This window comes from Nothoprocta perdicaria, unplaced genomic scaffold (assembly GCF_003342845.1).
Source record: "Nothoprocta perdicaria isolate Ctin4 unplaced genomic scaffold, notPer1 scaffold_309, whole genome shotgun sequence".
NCBI lineage: Eukaryota > Metazoa > Chordata > Aves > Tinamiformes > Tinamidae > Nothoprocta > Nothoprocta perdicaria.
This window is the reverse complement of record NW_020455543.1, coordinates 68,959-90,260: the sequence shown is the minus strand read 5'-3', so window position 1 is coordinate 90,260 and position 21,302 is coordinate 68,959. Positions and strand designations below refer to the sequence as shown.

The window sequence follows — 21,302 nt, the reverse complement described above, 5'->3', positions numbered from 1 at the left end:
TTTTTTTTTTTTAATTGAACACAAAGTGATAATTATTCTTTTGCCTCCTCCCATTTTTGCCTTCCCAGTTTTGCTTGTCAAAAGCTGATAAAGAACAATATGAAAAAGAAGAGAGACCAGAATCCCAGCAGGAAATTCTGAGAAGAGCTGCTAAAGACTTGCCTATCTATACAACAACGGCATCAAGAGGTGAGATACAAAGATACTTCTTCCAAAATGCTGCTCCCCCACAAGCTGCAAGATTGATTCAGTGGAATTCATATGTCGTTACTGAATGAACAATCTATTAAACACACACTGCAAAGGCCATGACCTTGTGTTTTCCCCATGAGAAACTAGAGTCCTTTGTCTATAGATCTAAAGCTTTCTCAAAAAAAAAAAATCTTCCAGTAAGCAGACAGATGACAATTTATCTCCCAGTCTAGCTGTAAGAATGACTACAACAAAGAAATACAGCTAGAAATAGATTAAAATTCAGCTTTCTACTCAAACTTGCATTCATTCATATCCCACTTTCAACTTCTCTTTCTGAACTATGCCAGTTCGGTGAGAGTTCATCACTAGAGAGCTGATCATTAATGCTAGAATTTATGAACCAATAAATGTTATTTCAGTCCCACCATTCAGCCGTATAAATAAGAGCTTGTCGTGAGCTGTTTCTGTTTGACTTCATAAGTATTCTTATTCCGGGTAATACAAGAATCAGCTATGAAACTACGTCATACACATATGTAGCTTATATTTATTTTTATATAGCTATTTCTCTAAACAAGCAATGCTGTAGATTTCTCAAAAAACTACTACCAGATTTTTCTGTGACTTTCCAAATGAAGTGGAAGGACACCTGGCTTTTTGGAATACAAACCTCCTTTTCAGGGAATCCTGGTTTTAAATTCCAGGAGTGGTCTGGAAGCTCTTGCCAGTTTTTCACAGTTCTGCTTAGCTGTGGAAGTTGGCTTTCTTCCTCATTCCAAACTGCCTGCACTGGCATCATATTTCCATTGAGGAGAGCCTGAGGTCTTGCTTTAAAATATCCAGAGAGAACTTAATGAACAGCCCATTAGTAATGATCTGAACAGCCTATTAGATCTTCTGCATTTGCTGAAGAAGTCAGCTTATTGAAAGGAGGGAGTTTTACAGTGGGATGGACACGTGTCCAGGGAAATCAAGTACTGGGAGATCAATTCCAGAGGTTTAGGGATGGAAAAACTGAGGAGCCAGATAGTAAATAAAAAGCAGAAGTTRAGACATAGGCTTAGTAGTAAGTTAAGACATAGGGTGCAGTAGTAATAATGGGGGGAACATTTGTTGAGGTATGTATGTTATGTTTCCAAGAAAAAAAAAAAAAGGTGTATATTGCATTACAGTAGGTACAGGAAGGTCTGTATAAAGAGGTATTTGGGGAGAGGGTGAGTGAACTCTCTTAAGATTTATGTTAAGAATGGGGGGGAAAAACATAAAATTAAGTCAATTCTAATGTCTCCTTGCCTTTTGAATGCAGCCATCAGATACTGTGATCGGTGCCAGCTAATCAAACCTGACCGCTGCCACCACTGCTCTGCATGTGACATGTAAGTTGTTGYATCTGGAATGACGGATTTTCCTGCTGTCCTCCAGCCTTCGCTTTAAGTTCATGTCTTATGTGTTAGCCCTTGCACACAAGCTGATTTTACCATTTGTGCCACTCCCAGCCCTTCAGTACCTCAGTACCAGAACAGAGTTCCTCCTGTGGGTGCAGTATTATTACTGTTGCAGTTCCATGGACTGAAGTGGAAGAATTTGATAGGAAATGTGTTTATACCTTTATAAAAYAATGCATATATAAGAAAAGGATCAGTGACTGAAATTAAAGTGAAATCTGAGATACCAGCACCAGCAAATGCTTATTATAGAGCTTTATTTTACTGTGTATTGCTTCTCCAGCTTTGAAACACACATTTGCTACCAGTACTGATTAAACTCTTTAYTTCAAAGAGTTGCAGGGGAATTACAGGTATTAGACATTAGTCTGATTTTGAGCCATCAAAGAAATCTGTAGGGCACTGAAGACAGAGTCTGTGAGTGAGACTTCAGTAGGCTGAGCTCAAGGAAGTCCAGCTAACTAAAGAAGTAAACATATTTTGGCTAAAATCAAATTTATGAAGAAATACAGTGAAAGTCTGTCTGAAATGACTAGCCACTGTCCTTACACTATAGCCAAGTGTAAATGCGCTATTCCGATTGCCCACTCTGCTTTTCTTTTCCTCAATGAACTCTTAAAAAAACCCAGTCAACTAACAGGTAGCAAAAGTAGCCCTAAGGTGGACTTAGCTGAAATGAATGCGAGGCTAAAGAACCTTATTCACACTGTTCAGAGGGTTTGTTTCAGGGTTTGTTTTCTCTCAATGAGCTTGTAAGACTGCTGTGGTGTAGTGAACTACGAATGTCATGTGGTAGTTGTTACTCAGTAATTCCCCTCTTGCTGAGTTTTGAAGCTCATCCTGATTCTTCTGAATCTCGCTTCATCCTTTTCAGTGAGAGGATGGCTTCTGTAATATGGAAACTTGGCATAATGGGGGGAATAATTTTTTTAAAAATCCTTTAGAAACTAAAAGCATGTGTCCTAGAAAGGAATTCTATTTTTTGCTTTAACTGACTGGAAATTGTCTCCTTTCGCTTTCAGATGTGTGCTAAAAATGGACCATCACTGTCCATGGTAAGTTCGGGAAAATAAAAACCAGATCAGTGTAATAGTCATAAACATGATCCTACATGCTGCTTCACATGTGTAAATTTTAAATAAAACTTGATTTTCATAGGATTTTTGATTTACATCAAGAAAAGGTTTGGATATATGTAAATATCTTTTTTTTTTCCTAATGTATATTGCAACTTAGAATTGTAGACCCAGTGACACAGATCATGCTCTCCTTAAACAGAGAAACAGTTAATGAGACCTATGGAAAATGGCATTTATTTTGGTTAGTTTGGTGTTATTATCAGGAGAGAAAGTTCCTACTGCACTGTGAAATCCAGTTCTCCAATACTAGATCCACAGCAGAGGAGACTTGTATTGTCTTCAGTAAGTATTTCAGTTAGATCCTAGAGTTTAAGGAGCTTCCTATACAGGCTGTGTGTATCATACACATTGCTAGCTCATGTCTTGTCCTATAGAACTTCTTGTGGGGCCAGAATTTATGGCAGGGCCAAGATCACTTGGCCTGCAGGAGGAAACTTTGCTTAAAAGGGTGCCTAAAATGTTTCTAGGACCAGCCAGTTTTGGACGTGCTGCTAACACCATGCACAGTGTTATGATGCTCTGCAAAATACAGCTGAATGTATTGTTTTGGGGGGGTTGGTTTTGTGTATTTATTTATTTTGTATCATAATAACCTCTTTCTCTTTCCCCTCCTTCTAGGGTGAATAATTGTGTGGGATTTTCTAACTACAAATTCTTTCTGCTGTTTTTAATGTATTCCTTACTGTACTGTTTGTTTGTTGCTGCTACCGTCTTGCAGTACTTCATAAAGTTCTGGACAGTAAGTTCTAAGACTTTTTTTGTTTGTTTGTTTAATCTTGCATGTGTTACTGAAAGCTACATCAGCATGTTGTCACTCACCATTGACTGTTTCATAGTTCATTGCCATGAGCAGCATCAATCAAGGTGACTGAAGCAGGAGAACCTTCTGAATTTTAATGAATTAAATGTATTACACTGGCCTGGATGAGTAATTGGGAAAGGAAGGTCCAGTGAGGACACTGGAATTTCTCTGCTCCATCAAAAGAGAGTGGCACAGCTCAGTTTTGTGGCGTTTTTAAGCTTCTGGATATAGATAAGCAGATAGAGAGAGAGAACAGGCTATATTAAACAATTACATATATATGTGTGTTTATAAAAAAAAAGAAAAAATGTCAGATAAAAATAACAATTCTGTATCTTCTTAAACCTCCTTATGGATACTCTTCTATCAGCTAAGGCAGATGAACTTGGGAATTTGCAACCTCCAATGTAATATTCCTACATACAAATATTTGAGCTTCATGTTAGTGGGTTTTATTGATCTGATATGAATATTAAGATATTAAAATATTCATCTTCTTTGCAGCTATTACCAGTTGTTAAATGGCCTGTACATGTTTATTCTGTTATCTCTAGAAAGATATATGTATGTGAAGTACAAACATCCTTGTACATCAGTGTTGTTCCTCCTATCAGTTTTGTTCTAATTATGTTTCAGACTGAGTAGAGTGTCTTCTGGTGTCATTCCCTTTCCTCTCTGAAACCTTCTACTCTTTCTCCTTGTCTTTTCAGACAAAGGAGTCTTCTCTTAATTTTCTTAACCAATTTATATTAACTAGCACGGAAAAAATCACTGTGGGTGGCAGGCTGTCCTTCACATCTTTTAAAGTTAATTATAGCGTATATGTCTTAGATGCCGGCTGCTCTTTGAATCACCATGAAAAGCAGAAATCATCTACAGCTATAGGTATAATCATTACTGGAACAAAAAGATTTTGCCAGTTCAGGGTTAGAGAAGCTTCRTGACGTATTCAGAATAGCTGTATTTTGAAACAGTTCTCATTAGACAGGTAAGGGGAAAGGTGCAGAAAGTTCATTGTGTTTGTGTTCATCTAAGCCTGCGGGTCTGCCTTGCCCAGGGGCTGTGTCRCAGTCCCTCAGTTCTGTTTAGCTGCCTGTCACTGGAGAGCACAGAGCTCGGTGGGAACTGAGCTTGCAGCATCACCTGAGAGGAAAGTTATAGATGTCTTTATCCATCGTAGCTGTGGCTTCATGTATTTCCCAAATGAAATGGTCTGATTCTGCTGTTCAGTCTTCCTTGACTGTAAATGGTTAATTTTTTAATTTGTGAATGTGTTGCTCCTAGACATCTGCCTGGCTGCTTTCCAGTGCTTTGTGTGCAATTTCTGATGAAACTGTAGATGTGCTCCTACCTATTGACCAGTCAGGTCCTGAGCAGAGAAGATCAATTTGCTTGTCCCCTCACTTCAGTAGTGCAACTGCAATGAAACAACTGACCACGAGGAGCATTTAATACCAGCATTTATAGCAAGCCCATCCCAAAGTCCATTGGACATAATGTTGAAGTGGACCCTTGAGCAGAGGAAGTAAACTTAAGAGGATGTTTTTATTTTAAAATAATTYATTTGCTTAAATGCTTCCTGCAAGAATGGGCTGCTTTTGGAATATGACAGTAGACAACTTAGTTGTGCACTCACACTGGTTGCTTTAATTTTCCARTTACTTCCAAAACAAAATTTTGTGATGCCGTGGTCTTAAAATGAGAATAGACCTCTAACTCACCTGTTCAAATCACTTGTTCCACCCAGCTAAYTGTAGTAGCTATGATCTTATAGCAGTCCCACCCACGCAGACTTCCAGAGAGAGGCAGCAGTGCCACAGTGGTGCAGGCTGGCAACACTGAGCATGATGACAGGGCGCAGAAGCTCTCCTAGGCAAGTGCTCATGATGCAGAGTCGAGTCCTCAAGGCTCCTCTTTGCAGCTGAGTCGGGACTAGCGCAGCTGCTGCTGCCGCCTGCTCGCTGCAGGCTGCTTTCCTGCATTGCTCATAACCAGCTTTCTGCCCGCTACAGCAGCAGGCTTGTATGTAGATGCAGTGAAATGCAGATACTTGCAAACATTGTGAGAGGTGCACAGCTATSTTTTGTTGAAGGGAAACTTTTTCCCTGCACGATATTGGCTCTTTCCRAGGGCAGCTGTGCTCCCTGCCAGCGTTTGCCCCAGGCTTATACTCTGATGTGGGTGTCAAAAGCCATTTTGTAGATCAGGGGAATGTGAACGACTCCTTTTTCATGACTCCTGGTCCTATATTCATGAAGGTTTCATTTCCACCTGGGCTGTTGTCAGAGATGAGGTGATAAAAGCTCAGTTTAACAAAATGTGTTTGACAAAAACACCAGCCCTGGCTATGTGCCCAGCCACAGAATCACAGTCCTTGGTGCCSTAGTGCACATTAGCACTTTCCAGGGCATATTTGTATCCACTGTCGTTCTTGCTCTGTTTCCTCCCACTTGAGAAATTTATATTTTCCAGCGTTTTTCAGTGTCCTCTAAATTATTTTAGCAGTTCTCAGTATAGACCACTCAAGGATGTGCTGTGTGCTGTGTGGCAAATGGCACAGGCTCCTGAAGAACTGCTTGTACTTTGAGAACGCAATTCCAGGTCCTCGGCTACAACCTGGTCCTTTGGTACAGGATACAGAAGAACATGGACCAGATGTTCTGAGGTTTCTCTAGACTCAAGCTAAACCAAACTGCTAAAAATGAGCCCCCATTCACAGTAGTGGCTGTCTTCAGTCTTATGTGTGCTAAGCAGCCCAAATTTTGTTTAATTTTGTTTTRTTCGTTTTTACTTGAGGTCCCCAACTGTCATTCAAGAACTTTTTGTATAATGTGTTTTTTGTATAATAACTTAAAATGGCCAAGGGAAATAGTTGTTACCACTTGTGTGGCATCTGCTTGCACAAAGGCTAAGCTGTTGCATCTCCAAATCAGCTACCCTGAGCTTCCTTTACAGAGGACTATTTTGTTTGAATAAGCATCTACAAAAGAGCCCTGTACATTTTTTAGTGTTTTAGAAGAGTTCTRGGTTCCAGTTTTGTGTGGTCTTTGCAGTTAGAAAGTGAAATGCCTGAAACTTCAATTAATGAACTTTAATTCTTTTTGTGTAAACTGCAGGCTCTGCTCTAGCATGCGCTAGCCTGACTTCTTGGGTGTTATCTACACTAGCAAGAAGTTAAAAAATTATATTGTGGAAATCATGTTTCCCAGGAAAACTGCCTTGTGCTCTGAAGCAGGGAAAGTCTCGGTGCTTTTTCCAGGAAGGCCAGGCAGTTTTACCTTATTCCTTTCCCAGGAAGGCCAGGAATAAGCAACAACTGGCCTGTGTTCTTGCTACCCTTGACTTCCAGCAGCCACAAAACACCTGATGTCCTTAGGGTGGCGAAGAGGGGCTGTTCGAGAAGTTGTCAAAATAAAACTATATCCAGAAAGAAAGGAGTAGCTAAGGAACATGAACTATGATGCCACTTCAGAGAGCGGGACGCTGCTGTCAGGGTTTTCTCTGGAATGATCCGATGGGGGCCAGCATTCTGGAAAACGCTGCTCCTGTTTGTTTGCCAGGCTCTGTGTTAAGAGCTCAGGCTCTCCCTAGGGCTTCTGCTCAGCTTGATAGAACTTAAAAGCCAGGCATTTTATCTAAAAACATATTTGTTAAGTGTTAGCATGTCAGCTAAGGTTGCTAATCTAACTGTTTAAACATGAAGTTTAGAATTTAAAATCTAATTTAAACCAAGCTTTCCTCTTAGAGGTAGAGGTTCCTTTCTTCCTTGATTTTCTTAAGTGCCGGTTTGATTTCAGATGTGAATATCTCATACACAAATCTCAATGTTGAAGAATATTGGCAAGAAAAAAACAGTCCTATATTTGTGGGATCTTTTTCGTTAACAAAGAAAATTAAGCAACTAATGGGAACATATTTTTGTCTTGACTGAAAGTGTCTCTCTCTAGTGATAATAGATCGAAGTCGAAAAGATTTTGTAATTTGTAAACCCCTGCTGTACACCTCTTGGCCATTCCAAGTTTTTCCTAGTGGTTTATGCCATATCCAATATTCACATAAAATTTACTTGTGATGGGGGGGAGAGGAAGAAAGTAGTGAGGGTGCCAGAGCCCTGGAAGAGGCTGCCCAGGGAGGCTGTGGAGTCTCCTTCTCTGGAGATCTTCCAAAGCCGCCTGGCTGCCGCCCTGTGCCCCGTGCTCTGGGTGTCCCTKCTGGAGCAGGGGGTTGCACTGGGTGATCTCCAGAGGTCCCTTCCAACTTTAAGGATTCTGGGATTCTCTGAAAGCAGCGGCTCCTGGCGCTCCCTGGGTCCCTTCGCCTCCCTCTCCCGCAGAGCGGGGCCGAGGCCTCCGGCGGCCGCTGGGACCCTGCGCGCCGGGGCATGTGTGCACCCCCGTCCCTCCCTCCACACCCCCCGTGCTGTGTTTCCACCCCCTTTGTCTTGCTGCAGTATTAGTGTTTAATAAATTGTCTTTGTTTGCGCAAAGCTTTGCCGCAGGAAATCTGCAGAGAATTGTCCCAAGGTAAAACCCAATATTGATGTCATTATTTAAACAATGTTCCTGCTGTAATTTGTGTAATCCGCTCATTTGTGATAGCTGTTTACGGCATAACTGGAAGGAGGGAGTCTTGTAATCTGTGTTCCCCGTAGAATGTAGGCTGTGTAAGGAGCTATTGATAAGGCTGTGTACTTGATTTTTATCAAAACACATTTCAGACAGAGATACCAGCCTCAGATAAGTGGGTTTATAGGATGAGATAATGGAAAAAGAAATGGCAATGATGCTAAGTATAATGCTGAATAAAAATAGCCTCTCTACTTTCCTAAGGCTGCAAAAGGTCAGTTGCTTAAAAGTATCACGGTTTTGAGCATACAGAGCAGGAATAGTCATTGCTGCAAATTACAGCGGCCTCTTGAAAGTGCAATCCTAAAAATAGCTGGGTTTGGGAGTGGAATTGACCCCCACATGTGGTGAGGAAGTTATTTTTTATATGGTGGTTGTGCTGAAAACGTGTTTTTTCATGTAGATCCTCTGGTGAAAATCTCTTGCCTGGTTGTTCTGCTACTGTGACAGGTTGTTCTGCTACTACCTGCTGGGTGTTGTCCAAAGCTGCGAGCTCCTCAAAAGGCAGATCAGTCCCAGGCCACTGGTCTCATCTAATAAATGGTTCAGTCTTGGAAACCCAGTGTGACCCGGGTGATTCCCTTTCTCCTTCCTTGCACCACTGCAAAAGCAGGTTATACTGGTCAGTGACACCTTGCAGCAAAGGGTTTCAAAGTTCTCGTTGCTTTTTCTCCTCCRCAAAAACAGTGATTTTGGACAAGCTCTCCTTGCATCTCTTTGGCTGAGGCTGCAGAGTTAAGATTTTTTAGTAAGGAGATTTATTTTCTTGCCCACTGCTGGGAATTCAAAAAATAACCGGGCTGGGATATGAATTGTACACAGTGATGTCAAACATAGGAATGTGTAAACTCAGGCTGCTCAGTTCAGACGGGGTGCCTGTCGGCCCTCRTTACCCTTGTTCACCAGTCTCCTGTCACATGGAAGGGGAGCCCTATCTGTGCTGCTTTTCACTGTGCAAAGAGCTATAGCAGAATAGGTATGGAAGGAAATAGTCATAATCCTGCATCAGTTGCTAAAAAGCCTTAACCTGTTAATCTCTTTTTTTCTCTTTCTCCCCAGAATGAATTGCCAGATACCCATGCAAAGTTCCATGTCCTTTTCCTTTTCTTTGTGGCAGCCATGTTCTTCATCAGCATTTTGTCACTCTTCAGCTACCACTGCTGGCTAGTTGGCAAAAACAGATCGACCATAGGTCAGTCACCGGCAGTGTGGACCTCTTCCTTGTCCCCAAAGTGGACAAGTCGCTGCGAATGTGAGGCCTGCAGGATGCACCGTCACATTTAAGGACATGTTTTAAAATGTTGTACAGTAAGGAACATCTGGGGTGAAAGCAGCTGTGGATGAAACATCCTTGGTTGCAGGGCACGTGGAAGAACAAAATTTCAGCAAGGGGTTCTCTGCTGGAGCCAAGCCTGTAGATTGGTGATGGATGTGGATTTCTTCAGTGTGTRTTTTGAGATCCCTGAAGCCCCGTGYATTTCTGTTGTGTTTATGCAGTGTTAAGTATCTAACAGTTCTGCTTGCCACCTACCCTGTTGGAATGCTTTCCCTAGCTGGATGGCCCCAACCCGGATAGACACACTACTCTAAATAGTGTCAATGTTTGGGGTTTGAACCAAATCCCAAAGAGGCTTCCTCAGCCTGATGGGTCCTGCCACCAGCAAGCACTTGTAAAAGCACTGCAATAAAAATGGAATCACTGATGCACATTTCCTAAATAATACAAGAGTAAGAGATGCCAGTAATTCTTGCTCCTCTTCTAAAAGGCATTATGTTAACCAAATAAGCAAGTTAAATTTACTAAAGCATTAGTAAAAATACCCAAAGTTCCTGCTAAAACGTTTTTGAACATGTTTTGGTGTGGTTTTTTTTTTTCCCCACAATTTAAGAAGTCAAAATCTTACAGTTTTCAGTGGAACATAGTTCTCCATCCCCTAGAATACATGGTTGGTTGAAAGTGAATTTCAGCCTGCCAGAAAATTTTGATGGGAAAAGACCATTTTCTTGATCGCTTAATGGGAGGGTAGTTTGAATCTTTTTGTTTTGATGCATCTACAGCTAGGGAATATTCACAAGCCCCTTGTGCTTTGAAGGAACTTTCAGCATGTTCCCTGCCCGAAAGTCAGCGATGCTCCTGTCAGCATAACTGGGTATTATATTCCCTTTTTTTTTTGATCAGGAGTGGGAAAAGATGAGCTGTTCCTCTGAAGAGGACTGTCAGTCTTCTCAGTTCTTGATCAGCAGCGTATAACCAGACTGACTAGAGAAATACATTGTTTGGGTGTTTCTGTGTTTCTAATAACATAATAAATCTCATCTTTCTCTGAAATGCCCTTAATTCACCCTCAGACCTTGGCAGTAGTGGAAGAAGCTGTCCTGTGTGGACTGTGGTACAATAAACCCTGTGCTAAATTGCTTGTGCCAAGGAGTGTTTCTTCCGCTCCAGAACATGCCCAGGCCAAAGAAGGAGCCAGACACTAAGGACCAGAGATGTGGTGTCTTGCATGTCGATGGCACTTAGCCCTGGCTCAAACATTATGGTAAATGTATAGGTTGACATTATAGGATTCCTCCTGGGTGAGCTTTTTTACCCGTTAAGGTCAGTTTTGTCACAGGCACTGTGTATTTTTTAGTGCTTATTGCTCCAGGTGACTGTTACAATTTTTCCATAATAGGGATCCAGGTGACCCCGGTTTACCAAACACTGTTTTCACGATAGAAATATCTGAGTGTGTTTATTCCCCTTTCCCCAGGCTCATCCCTTTACAAATGTTGCTGTTTCTTCTACAGAGACATTCCGTGCACCCACGTTTCGCAATGGCCCAGATAAAAACGGCTTTTCTCTCGGATGCAGCAAAAATCTGAGGGAGGTTTTTGGAGATGAGAAGAAGTATTGGCTCATCCCTATTTTTACCAGGTATTCAGTCTGAATGGGAATCGATTGGGGAATAGTTTGGTTCCAGGACTCCTGTCTCACTTCCCTCTCTCCCCGCGTTAAAGCACAACTGAGAAGCCTGCTTRTAAATCCTGCACACTGAAGAGTGCTGTGGGAAACGTGAAGGAGACAACTGAGCAAATTCTGTACAGGGTTTGCATTCAAAGGCAAGAGCCACATTGACAGGGGCCTTTTAAAAACAAAATTTTAGAAACTTTTGAAAAATGTATTTTGAAGATTGGACATGTTTTGTTGGTAGTATTAATGTCTGATTATAGAGCAGCAATTGGCAACAGAGAGGAGGCCAAAATGCTTGAACGTCACCTGCACTGAAAAGGACAAGTCTAGAAACACTCTCTCCTTCAACCCAAAATACTTGACAGCTTTCCCTTTGCGGTCACACATTTTATYGGAAGCCTTCTGATAAAAGTGTGTGTAAATAAGCAGTAGTGCAGTAGTACAGAAAGGTTTTCTGGTATGATGGAAACTATGGCCTTTAAAACCCCTCAGCTGAACCACTGCTAGGGATGTCACAGATGGTCCAGGTTGGTGAAGCAGCACTGGGCTGGAGATGGATCCGTCTGCTTCCCAAAATATTTTAGCTTGATTAGACTTGCTTTAAAGGAAGGCTTAACTAAATTGAAATGACACCTGGTCACCAGAATATTACTTGCAATAGAGCRTGCAGGTGTGTAAATATTGGATCATCTGACTACCTGTGCCCAGGGGGTTGGGGCAAGACTCAGGCTGCATGTTGAGCATCAGGGTGTTCTTTCTGAAACACGTAGGCCAACACTGTGCTCAGGAGCCCATCCTGRAGGACAGGGAAGGAGTTGCAAAATCTAATCAGCTGATCATGAGGCTTAGGAGAACTGTCTTSCTCAAATCTGGGGCTCAGTGCTGCACTCAACTGTTGATTTGGGCCTGAAGCATTTGCCTTTTGCACAGGAGCTTGTTCAGTTCATTCAGGTCAACTGCAGACAATGATTTAAATCTTTGTTCCAATCTTTGTTTCTGGTTTAGTTTGGGCGATGGGTGTAACTTTCCCACTCGTTTGGTGATTATGGATCCAGAGCAACTTACTGTCTCGAGCCAAAATGAACCTGCCAAAAGGTAACTGGAGCATTTAAAATGTTAGTCTTCTATTGCTTAGTATTTCATTCAGAGAAGTAGTTTCAGGATTATTTTTAAAATTCTTTGTACTTCTTATCAGGTTCAGAGGGGGGTTGTGAGCCTTCAGAGAACCATGGGGTGAATCAGTTCTAACCCAGGGTTATCTTAACTCAGAAAGGCTGCTGCTTTTTTTTTTTTTATCTAAAGCTAAGATTGTGATTCATAGAAAACAAATTAATAGAGAAAACAAAGAGCTTGCTGCGTATTTTTCTCTTTGGACTTGGAGCTGATTGCTTTTTTTTCCCAGAGAGAAAAGCGACAATGTAAAAGCTCAAGGGAACAGTGAATAATGATCCAAAAAAGAAAAAAAAAAAAAAAAGGAGATTAAGGACAAAAGTGCATTTTCTTGCTTCAGAAACTACTATTTTGTGTACTAGTATGAAAAACTTCTGGAGATGTTTACACAGCCAGCTTAGAAATCTTCTGTTTAGCTTGGTGACTCTGCAGCTGAAGGTCATTGCTGACAGCCAGGACACCTGGGTTGTCGGGTGTTATGGGGCTGAAAGGCGAGTCACAAGTGTTGCTGCAACAGCAGCAGAGCCTGTAAAATTCACCCAAGAGTAGGACTCCACAAACTGCAGAATGTTCTGGGGCCTTAAAAAGACGTGCAGCAGATTTTACTGATGGGATGAGACAGCGTTAGGTCCTGCTGCCCAGACAGTACTAGTTGAAACTAGTTGTGCTTTTTAAACAACTAATCCTATTTAAACCGTGTGGCAGTAGCATTCTCAGTAGCCCATCTCTTGTCTTCTAGTCTATTAGAACTACAAGTAACACGTCACCTAAGGGCTTAACTCTGTCCATTGGCTGCTGCTATTGCAGAATATCTGTTGGCTTTGCTTATTTTTCAGCTCTGGAGCCAGCCAGCCCTTCCCTGCTCGACCGCTCAGCGAGTCACAGAATCGATTGCTGACCACTGACTGCCAGTGGGTAGAAAGCGGCCCCGAAGAGGAAAATGTTAAATCAGGTAGCCAGCACCATTTCATTTCTCCTCTTCCCGTTTTGTTTTCCTTTTACTAAGCCTAAAAAAAAAATCCGTTGGAATTGATTGAGGTTTAGCAGAGGAGATTTTGTTAAATWGAATCAAGTCAGCACCTTTATACGTTAAGGCTGACTTGTGTGTCAGGATCTGATCCAAAATGGTTTATTACCCTAAGGTAATGGATAGAGAATTCTGGGTTAGTTCTTGTTCTGAGGTATTTTAGATTTTTAGATGTTGGATTAAGGGGAGGAAAATATTTCTGTGCAACAGACACAGCACTACTGTTGTGTTCAGGCACAAACTACCTATCATAGTTCCTGAAGTCATTCACACGTCTTTACTATTTGTTGTACAAGTCTGCAAAAACACATAATTGAGCTTCTCTCACATTTTAGGTACAAAAAAGCATATTATAGTTTCATTGGAAAGCTGATCTCAGTTTATTACTAACCAACCATCTCAGTGAGAAACAGGTAAGACCAACTAATTGATGACTCTTTCTGTATGCATGTCAGTAAACTTAAGGCATCCTGAGGTCCCAAAGGCACAGGTCACGGAACACAGAGACGTCCTCTAATGCTCAGTGGATGAGTAGTAAAAAAGTCATAAGCTTCCAAGTGGTTATCCAGGAAGACAAGAATGAGGGTAAAGCTGAAAAGCAGCTAACGGGTTGGCTTGACSTGGGGTGAGTCAGTCTAATGCAGTCACTAGAGGAAAGTGGGTAGTGTAGTATTTGTTACCTGACCGGTGGAAAGACTGTAATCTGCTARCGAGGTAATTCCAGGTGAAATCTTGATACTCTTTCAAGGAACAGCTCCTTAACCATATTTTTAAAAAACATATATTGACCTGCCATTTCTCATCTTATACATTAAGAAAAAATGTGTGCTCATGAGAAAAGAGAGATCAGCAAATAAATTCCTGGAGCAGTGTCTGCACACAGGCTACTTAGTCACACCTGGAATGGACAGTGATCTTCCTTCTGGGAGAGCTTCCATGCAGAACTCTCCCTGCTTGGCATTTAGGAAATTCAGTGAGAGCAGGAAAACTTCCCTTAGAGTACTTCTAATGACTAAATTAGACTTCTCTTACTTCACAATGTGGTGAGTTTAGGAACCTCCACTATTATTTTATTTCTGAAAGAGCAAAAGATTATATTTGGATAACTAGCTAGCATATTTCATGGATATATATTTGGATAACTAGCTAGCATATTGCAGTCTTTTCCCTCTCTTTTTTTTTTTTTTTTTGGTACTTTTTTGACTTAAAAAAAAAAATATAAGGCAATATAAAAGACCCATATTAGGAAATGTATCTTTGTGACTCCTAATGTCCTGACATAAGTATACATAAGTATAGCCCAAAATGAGAGATGGATGCACGTTGCAAGGAAGTGCTTTTTTCTTTGGAAAGAAAACACTGCATTTGAGTTTGGGGAGCTCAGTCATTTTAGGATCACTTGTATATGCTAAATATTTTAAAGTAAGCCTATTGCCATAGAGTCTTTTCCAAGAAGAGTCTGTCTCGAAGGCTTTTGCRGAGGGTGGCATGATGTTTGCAAAGGTATTGGTCATATTAATCAGTGTAAACTCTAACAAAACCAAAATTAGACAASTTAGGGGTATTTTTACAAAACCTCAGCATGAGAGCTATGGCATGAATAAACAAGGTGAGTTCTTCCTCCTCCCTTCTTTTTAACACCTTGTATAAATGAGTGTCCAAGAAAAGGGATTTCTTTCGGCCACTGTCTATGTTAAAACTGATTTAAACAGCCTTGCAAAGGCTTTTCCACTCTTCACAGAAAGAAAAAATACCTTCTGAGACCAGTTCATTCCAACAGCCTTTGACAGGGTTAATACAGAAAGGGCTTAAACCTTCTCTCCACTGACTTGGAGTGGGCATAAGTGACTGGCCTGGCCCAGTAACAGCTTGAGATTTCCTTTCTCTTCTCCCTCTCTTTCCAAAGTCAGACCAAATTGCAGAAGCCAAGATCACATGCCATGTTTAGGACTTTCCCAAAATGATGTAGTTCTAAGAAACAGTAAATGATGCATAATTGAACCTACGGCACAAGATTTTCCTATGTTTGGTGTAAAATAACAGTAGCATCTGCATTTTTGCTGTTCTGGTGGATTTGATCCATTTCTGTAACCTGGATCATTAATTCCAGTCCCTCTGCAGCTACAAACAACYTTGCAAAAGATATGAGATCCCAAACACACATTCCATGCATTTTCCATCAACTGACTGAAAGATGTATTTTTCAATATTACGTGTGTAACGTGCATCAGGAGCAGTAAAAGTTATCACTGACATAAATCTGGCAAATCAGTGCAAAATGAACGAGCAGTTCTCGCCAATCAGGTATAGCAGAGATTTTAACTTCAAGCCAGTAGAAGTGACTGGGCTGACATTCTTAGTGCAAATAATCTTCTAAAGCGTTAGAAAAGGTTTAAAAAAAATCTGATTCCTAGAAGGTCAATAACTATGCACTGAAGTTACTTTAACTGCTGTCCTTAATCGGGAATCTTTAAATTATGCATGTTTTATCAACTAAGTCCCTTCTTACGATACAGTGTGGTCTGTATTTTCAAAGCAGGTGGTGCCATTCCACTGATTACTTCTTTTTTTTCTCCCCATTAGGCTTGTGCAACACATTTTGAGCTTGAATATTACTTAATTTTGTTTGGAAGAAGTTGATCAGTTAAAAAATAGGAACATGAACATCTTGGGAAGACACAAGAAACTCAAGTTTCTGCACAGTGTAATGGATTCTTGTCAGCACTACTGCAGAGCAGGGAAGTAAGACAGATGCCTTAAGATTCTTTATGTGCATTTGATGCACACTGAGCTACATACTGCTACCAAAGGGCCARATCCTGAAGTGCCCTGCTTGGATGCACAAGGTCCAGAGTGGGAACTATGCATTTCTGTCGCGCTGCGGTGGTTGGGGTAGGCAGATCTGCGAGAGCCCCGTCCCCACGGGCAAACCTCCCACCTTGCACGCTGCAGAAGTCACTTCCATAGCACATCTCCTACAGAAGGAAACAGAACGGGCACAGAAAGGGGGGGAAAAAAGGGAAAAAGGAAAACACAACATGAAGCAGGGCTGCGGAGCCTGGAGTGCAACTCTGCATAGCTGCAACAGCAGGTGAGGAGTAAAGGGCTGGATGATGTGGTCTCTCCTCTTCCTCTTCACCAGCCGACCCCATGATCCAGGTGTTTTGAGGACTGAGGGCTGCTTGAACCAGCCGTGCTCCGGAGCAGTGCAATGTCAGCCAGGTAAAAGCTGCTTTACTTGAGTGTTGCTTTTTTTTTTTTTTTTTTTTTTTTTTGCTTCAGAATTGAGCACCCTCGTCATCTTAACTTGATTTATTTAACCATATCAAGAATATAACTCAAAAAAGGTGAACTTTCTTTTACTTGAAAAAGCATGGATTGTTACTTTCCAGCAATTGCCTATCAGCATACAAAAAAATGCCAATCCAAAAAGGAACTAACAAACTATTTCATTTTCTGTTAATGTCTGTTGTATTCTGTATGGGGCAGTAAGAAAAGAGCAAAGTACCCCTGAGAAAAATCTTATTGCAGTTTTGTGTTGTTAGAAAATGGAACTGGAAGAGTACTGCTTTTTATATGGGACTCTTGATGGCTTATAAATACTGTTTTATACTTTTGTTTTATCTTTTTAATAAAGGCACAAGTTTTTAATGGTTCTAAATTACCATTTAAATGTATTTCAAGTACTTATGAGAAAAACAGTGTTCAATCCTACATTTGTGTTAACACACTGAAACTTTGTATGCTTTTGTCTGCCACTATCCAAGGCTCAATGACACGGACGGAAATTGCTGAAGATGAGTGCGTTGTGCAGTGATGTACCCAGTTTGCAAAAGGCAAAATGTGTGTTTCCTATGCGAGGAATAAAGTCTATCCTAAGTTCAAAACCTCCAGCAAACAACATTTTTCTTTCCTGCTCCTCTGGAGAGAAGCCTGCTAGTTCATCTTGGGGTGGTATTTTGTACCTAGCAGAAGTGAAAAATACTGTATTCCCACCCAAAGCTTGTCTGAAGTTTAGCAGGTCCCCGTCACAGCATCAGGTCATTTTGATGCAGACTGAGGGTGGCCGCTGAGCTGGTGCTCAGCACAAAGAGAACCTCTCCGCTTTCTCTCCCAGACTGGCTGCTGCTTAAGTCCAGTGTGTTTATGGTGGAGATATGAAGGTAACAAGTAAACTTTAAGGTATGAAGCCAGTATTTTGTCTGGGATCTTCTTGAGATGGTATTGATGGTTCAGACCTGCCTGTTCTATAATAGTTGCAAAATGTCTCATCAGACATTGTACAAGAAATATTGTATTTCCTAATTTATAAACTTACAAAAATCAATAGCTGCAGAGTAATCTGAAAGTTTCATTTTTTTCCCCTCAAATGTCAGATGAATGTGCTTATGTGAAAGCAAGCTGTGAGCAATGCTGATGTGTTGAGCTGGTAAGGAGAGAATGGATTAGCCAAAAAAAAACCCCAGACTGCCATTTGAAGTGTCAAACACTGGCAGAATTGCAAGGGAGGTGGGGAGGTCTGGACATCATCCGTGTTTTATTTCATTGCCTGGCAAACAAATACGTGCAGTATCGTTATCTAGCAGAACTAGAAGTAGAATCTGTTTCTCTAAAATGGGAAATCTCACTGATTCAGCAGGACAGCCTCTGCTGACTTTGTTTTCTGACCTGAAATGCTCAACATGCTAATGTGAATACACAGCTACTGCAGGCGAGTGTCAGCGTGACGTTTGGTGTCTTGAGTACAATGAATCTGCAGGAATTACTGCACAGAAATGGCCTGGGCTGAATCCCTGYGTTGCTCTCCAGCAGGCTGTGGGCTTCTGGAACCAGTTCTGGGGGAGTATCTGATGGCCATTTGTGTGTGTGTGGCTTTTCTTCAAGAGCTGGTGTTTGTGACATCTTTATGTGGATCACTAATACTATATTTTATCCCAGATTTTTCTGTAGTGTCAGATGAGAACAGCAGGAGAGCAGTGTGCCGGGCTGCTCTGGAGGCAGGAGCTGCTCTTGGTGTAAAAGCAGGTMTTGCTGAGAGGCCTCTTTGCCAAAAAGGAAGCACTGAAGTGATTCAGATGTGACCTTCCACCCTCAGCCCTTCTCCCCTTCAGGAGCCCTTTGGCTCAGGCCCGTGGGCGCCAAACTGCTCACACTTCCCAGTAGTGCAGTGAGAAGAGCAGTTCTGGCCAGGGAAAAAGATCCCAAAAAGTGTGTGGTCGAGCATATGGGGTCGTGAACAGTTGGCTTTGGTGTTTGCCTGAACCTGTCTGCTGTCTGTCAGCAAGTCCTGAAAATGATGAGATTGTCSCTAAGAAGTAACAGTTCTTACACATTCATCCCTCAAAATAATTACTCTTGCAAGACAGAAATAGTTTTGCAGTTACTGTGGTTATTTTGGGATAGTTGTCATTGGCCGCAATCAGAAATTGTGCTTCAGTTTTTCTTACTAAAAATACTATTCTTAATAAAATAGTCCCCATGCCCGCAGCACAGCACCCTTCTCCCCTTATTGACTATAAGCTGCCAGTGTGAGGAGAGAAGCATCACACAGCACAAGATTCCAGTGTGAAAATTGCTCTTCAAGATTTATGAAGTGTCTTAAGGGGATGAGATAGTCCTGCTGTGGATGAGGCAAGGAGATAGGTAATTGGGAAAGAATAATTGAAACCAGAAGCCTCAGCTAATGCTTCCTTTTCCTCTTATTCAACAGAATCCTTGGCAGACTCGATGGCCATGATTGCTGCTCCTACCTAACCATTATATTATGGGAAAAGATATGTAGAAGTCTCAGCCATAACTGACTTAGAATCCTAAATTTGTCATCTCACAAGTTAGTTACACAGTAGGACTTTCCTGGAGAACTAAATTTCCAGAGGGGGATTCCAGAGGGAGTCCTGGCCTTAATGATGTGAATAGAAATTAAGGCAGTGCCCTTGTGAAACCTGCCCCTTTGCTGTGGCGTGCACAGGTACCAGGCTGCTTTGGGCACACAAGTTGTAGAAACGGGGCATGTTTTCAGGATGCTGCAGTTTTCCTAAACTTCTGAGTTTTTGCTTGTTTGTTTGTTCTCCTCCTTTGATTGATTCTCTGTGACTCTTCTTTATTGTAAATAACATTTGGTTTTGAAATTTTCATTCAGTACTTTATAATAAATCTTCACCTGTTCAGTATGACATGAAATGTGGTCGCATCGTAGCTCAGCAGAGCCCCAAGAGGAGAGCAAAAGCAGCGCTCGCAGTGGAAGAAGCAGCTTCTATGGCAGACAAAGCGGACATAGATTAGCCAGATCCGAGGCATATTAAAAAAAATACTTACCAAATTCACACTATRTGCGGACATAGATTTACCAGATCTRGAGTATATTTATTAAAAAAAWACTTCTCAAATTCACASTATATACTCAGAAGGCCCTGTCTAAAATTATACCTAAGTGAAGCATTCAGGTACACATTTTAAAGAGGCTCCAAATAGCAGTTACTTTAGTTGAAAATGCAGATCAGCAAAAGAATGTTTTGGGTTTATTTTTTTCATAATGTCTAAAATATAGTTAGGTGTGCAAGTAAAGAGGATCGTTATCCCTAAACAGCACCAAAGACAGCAACTGCATATAGTTATTTATTATAATACTGAACACATTTATTACACTCATTTCTGACAACTTACTTTGTATATAGAGACTTTTTGTATGCTTTTTTCTTAATCATGAAACTTTCATTAAATGTACTGAAAATGCAAATGGCAGTTAATTTTAATGCTGATTAAAACTGTGGTTTTCTGCAGCCCTTACTTGAATCTAGTTTCCCTTAGGTAGTAAAGTGTGATGTTTACGAGGTTGCAGCCATTGATTTTAGGGGTTTTGCCCTTGTCTTCCCCCTCCTCCTGCAACAAGGAGAGCACACGCTGAGCTGCCAAGCTGGGGATGAATTTTGGGATCATCTATAATGGGAACCGCAGCACCGAGGTGAATGCAGGTTCCCTTGTTGACACTGTTTAACGTTCTTGCTTAGCGTGTTCCTCTCTAACCTCTCCTGCTGCATCAGCTCGAGTATTTTTAAGAAACTTTAAATCCCTCTGGACTGCAAATACTGAAAAACATGAAAATACCGCGGAAATAGGCAATGGTGCCACTGTTAAGTCCCCTTTTTAAATCTACCAGAACTAAACGTACCTGGTTATCGCTGCAGGCATTTGCCAGCAGCAACCATGGACCTTTGCATTCATTGCCATATCTCCACTGTTCTGCTTCCACATCCTTATTTTTAATTGCGATGTGTAAACTTATAACGAGCCGTGGTTAAGTTTGAAGTGTAAAAGGCAAATCTGTAATAACGACACCCTTCCTGTATTTTGTATGCTGCAGAGAGGAATGTTCCTGTGCATATAGAAAACCTGTTGCCATTTACAGTTTRATACTTGAAGTAACTTTTTAAAATGGGCTTTTATAAAGGAATTAAATGYAAAGTCACATTGTTTTGCCTGGAAGTTCCTTCATGTTTTTAATTGTACTGTGCAATTTCTTCCTCTTAAACTTTCTCACAAATACTTTGTTATGCCATTCGTAACCATAGAAAGGTTGCAATCCAACTTTGCTACGTTGGTGTTCAGACCTGCTTATGCACCTCTGAATAGCAATTCCTGTTYAAGAAAAAGTTGTACCATTTTATGTCCTCTTTCCTGAAGTAATAAAGTATTACAGGGGTTGACATGTGATTTTATCAGTGAATGCAACACTGACTCAATAAAAGTATGTGAAATATGCTGCAGATTGCTTAGATTGCATGTGGGGAATAGATGAGGGGGAGAAACTGCCTACACCTACATGGGAGGTGTTCTGTGTCTGGTGGGGGAAATAACAGGACCTTCACATTCTGACTCTAGSTGCAACAACCTGAGGGTTACACTTGCTTTCAATACATCTTTCTAGTCACTTAGTCTCAAGGGAAAGT

At 41.2% G+C, this 21,302-nt stretch overlaps 1 protein-coding gene across 3 annotated transcripts in view; it reads left to right on the top strand.

The window, feature by feature from the left end:
- The window catches only part of ZDHHC20 (zinc finger DHHC-type containing 20), a 27,148-nt gene extending 6,544 nt beyond the window's left edge, over nucleotides 1-20,604 (top strand). The window contains exons 3-12 of one of the 3 annotated variants that reach the window (XM_026042578.1): nucleotides 69-189; nucleotides 1,502-1,571; nucleotides 2,663-2,695; nucleotides 3,398-3,518; nucleotides 9,266-9,398; nucleotides 10,997-11,123; nucleotides 12,165-12,254; nucleotides 13,166-13,281; nucleotides 13,692-13,769; nucleotides 15,940-20,604. In XM_026042578.1, coding sequence (XP_025898363.1) covers nucleotides 69-189; nucleotides 1,502-1,571; nucleotides 2,663-2,695; nucleotides 3,398-3,518; nucleotides 9,266-9,398; nucleotides 10,997-11,123; nucleotides 12,165-12,254; nucleotides 13,166-13,281; nucleotides 13,692-13,729 — 849 coding nt within the window. In that variant the 3' untranslated portion in view covers nucleotides 13,730-13,769; nucleotides 15,940-20,604. The remainder of the gene's footprint in view (nucleotides 1-68; nucleotides 190-1,501; nucleotides 1,572-2,662; nucleotides 2,696-3,397; nucleotides 3,519-9,265; nucleotides 9,399-10,996; nucleotides 11,124-12,164; nucleotides 12,255-13,165; nucleotides 13,282-13,691; nucleotides 13,770-15,939) is intronic. The other 2 variants (XM_026042580.1, XM_026042579.1) reach the window with 2 other exon arrangements.
- The last annotated feature ends 698 nt before the right edge of the window (nucleotides 20,605-21,302 follow it).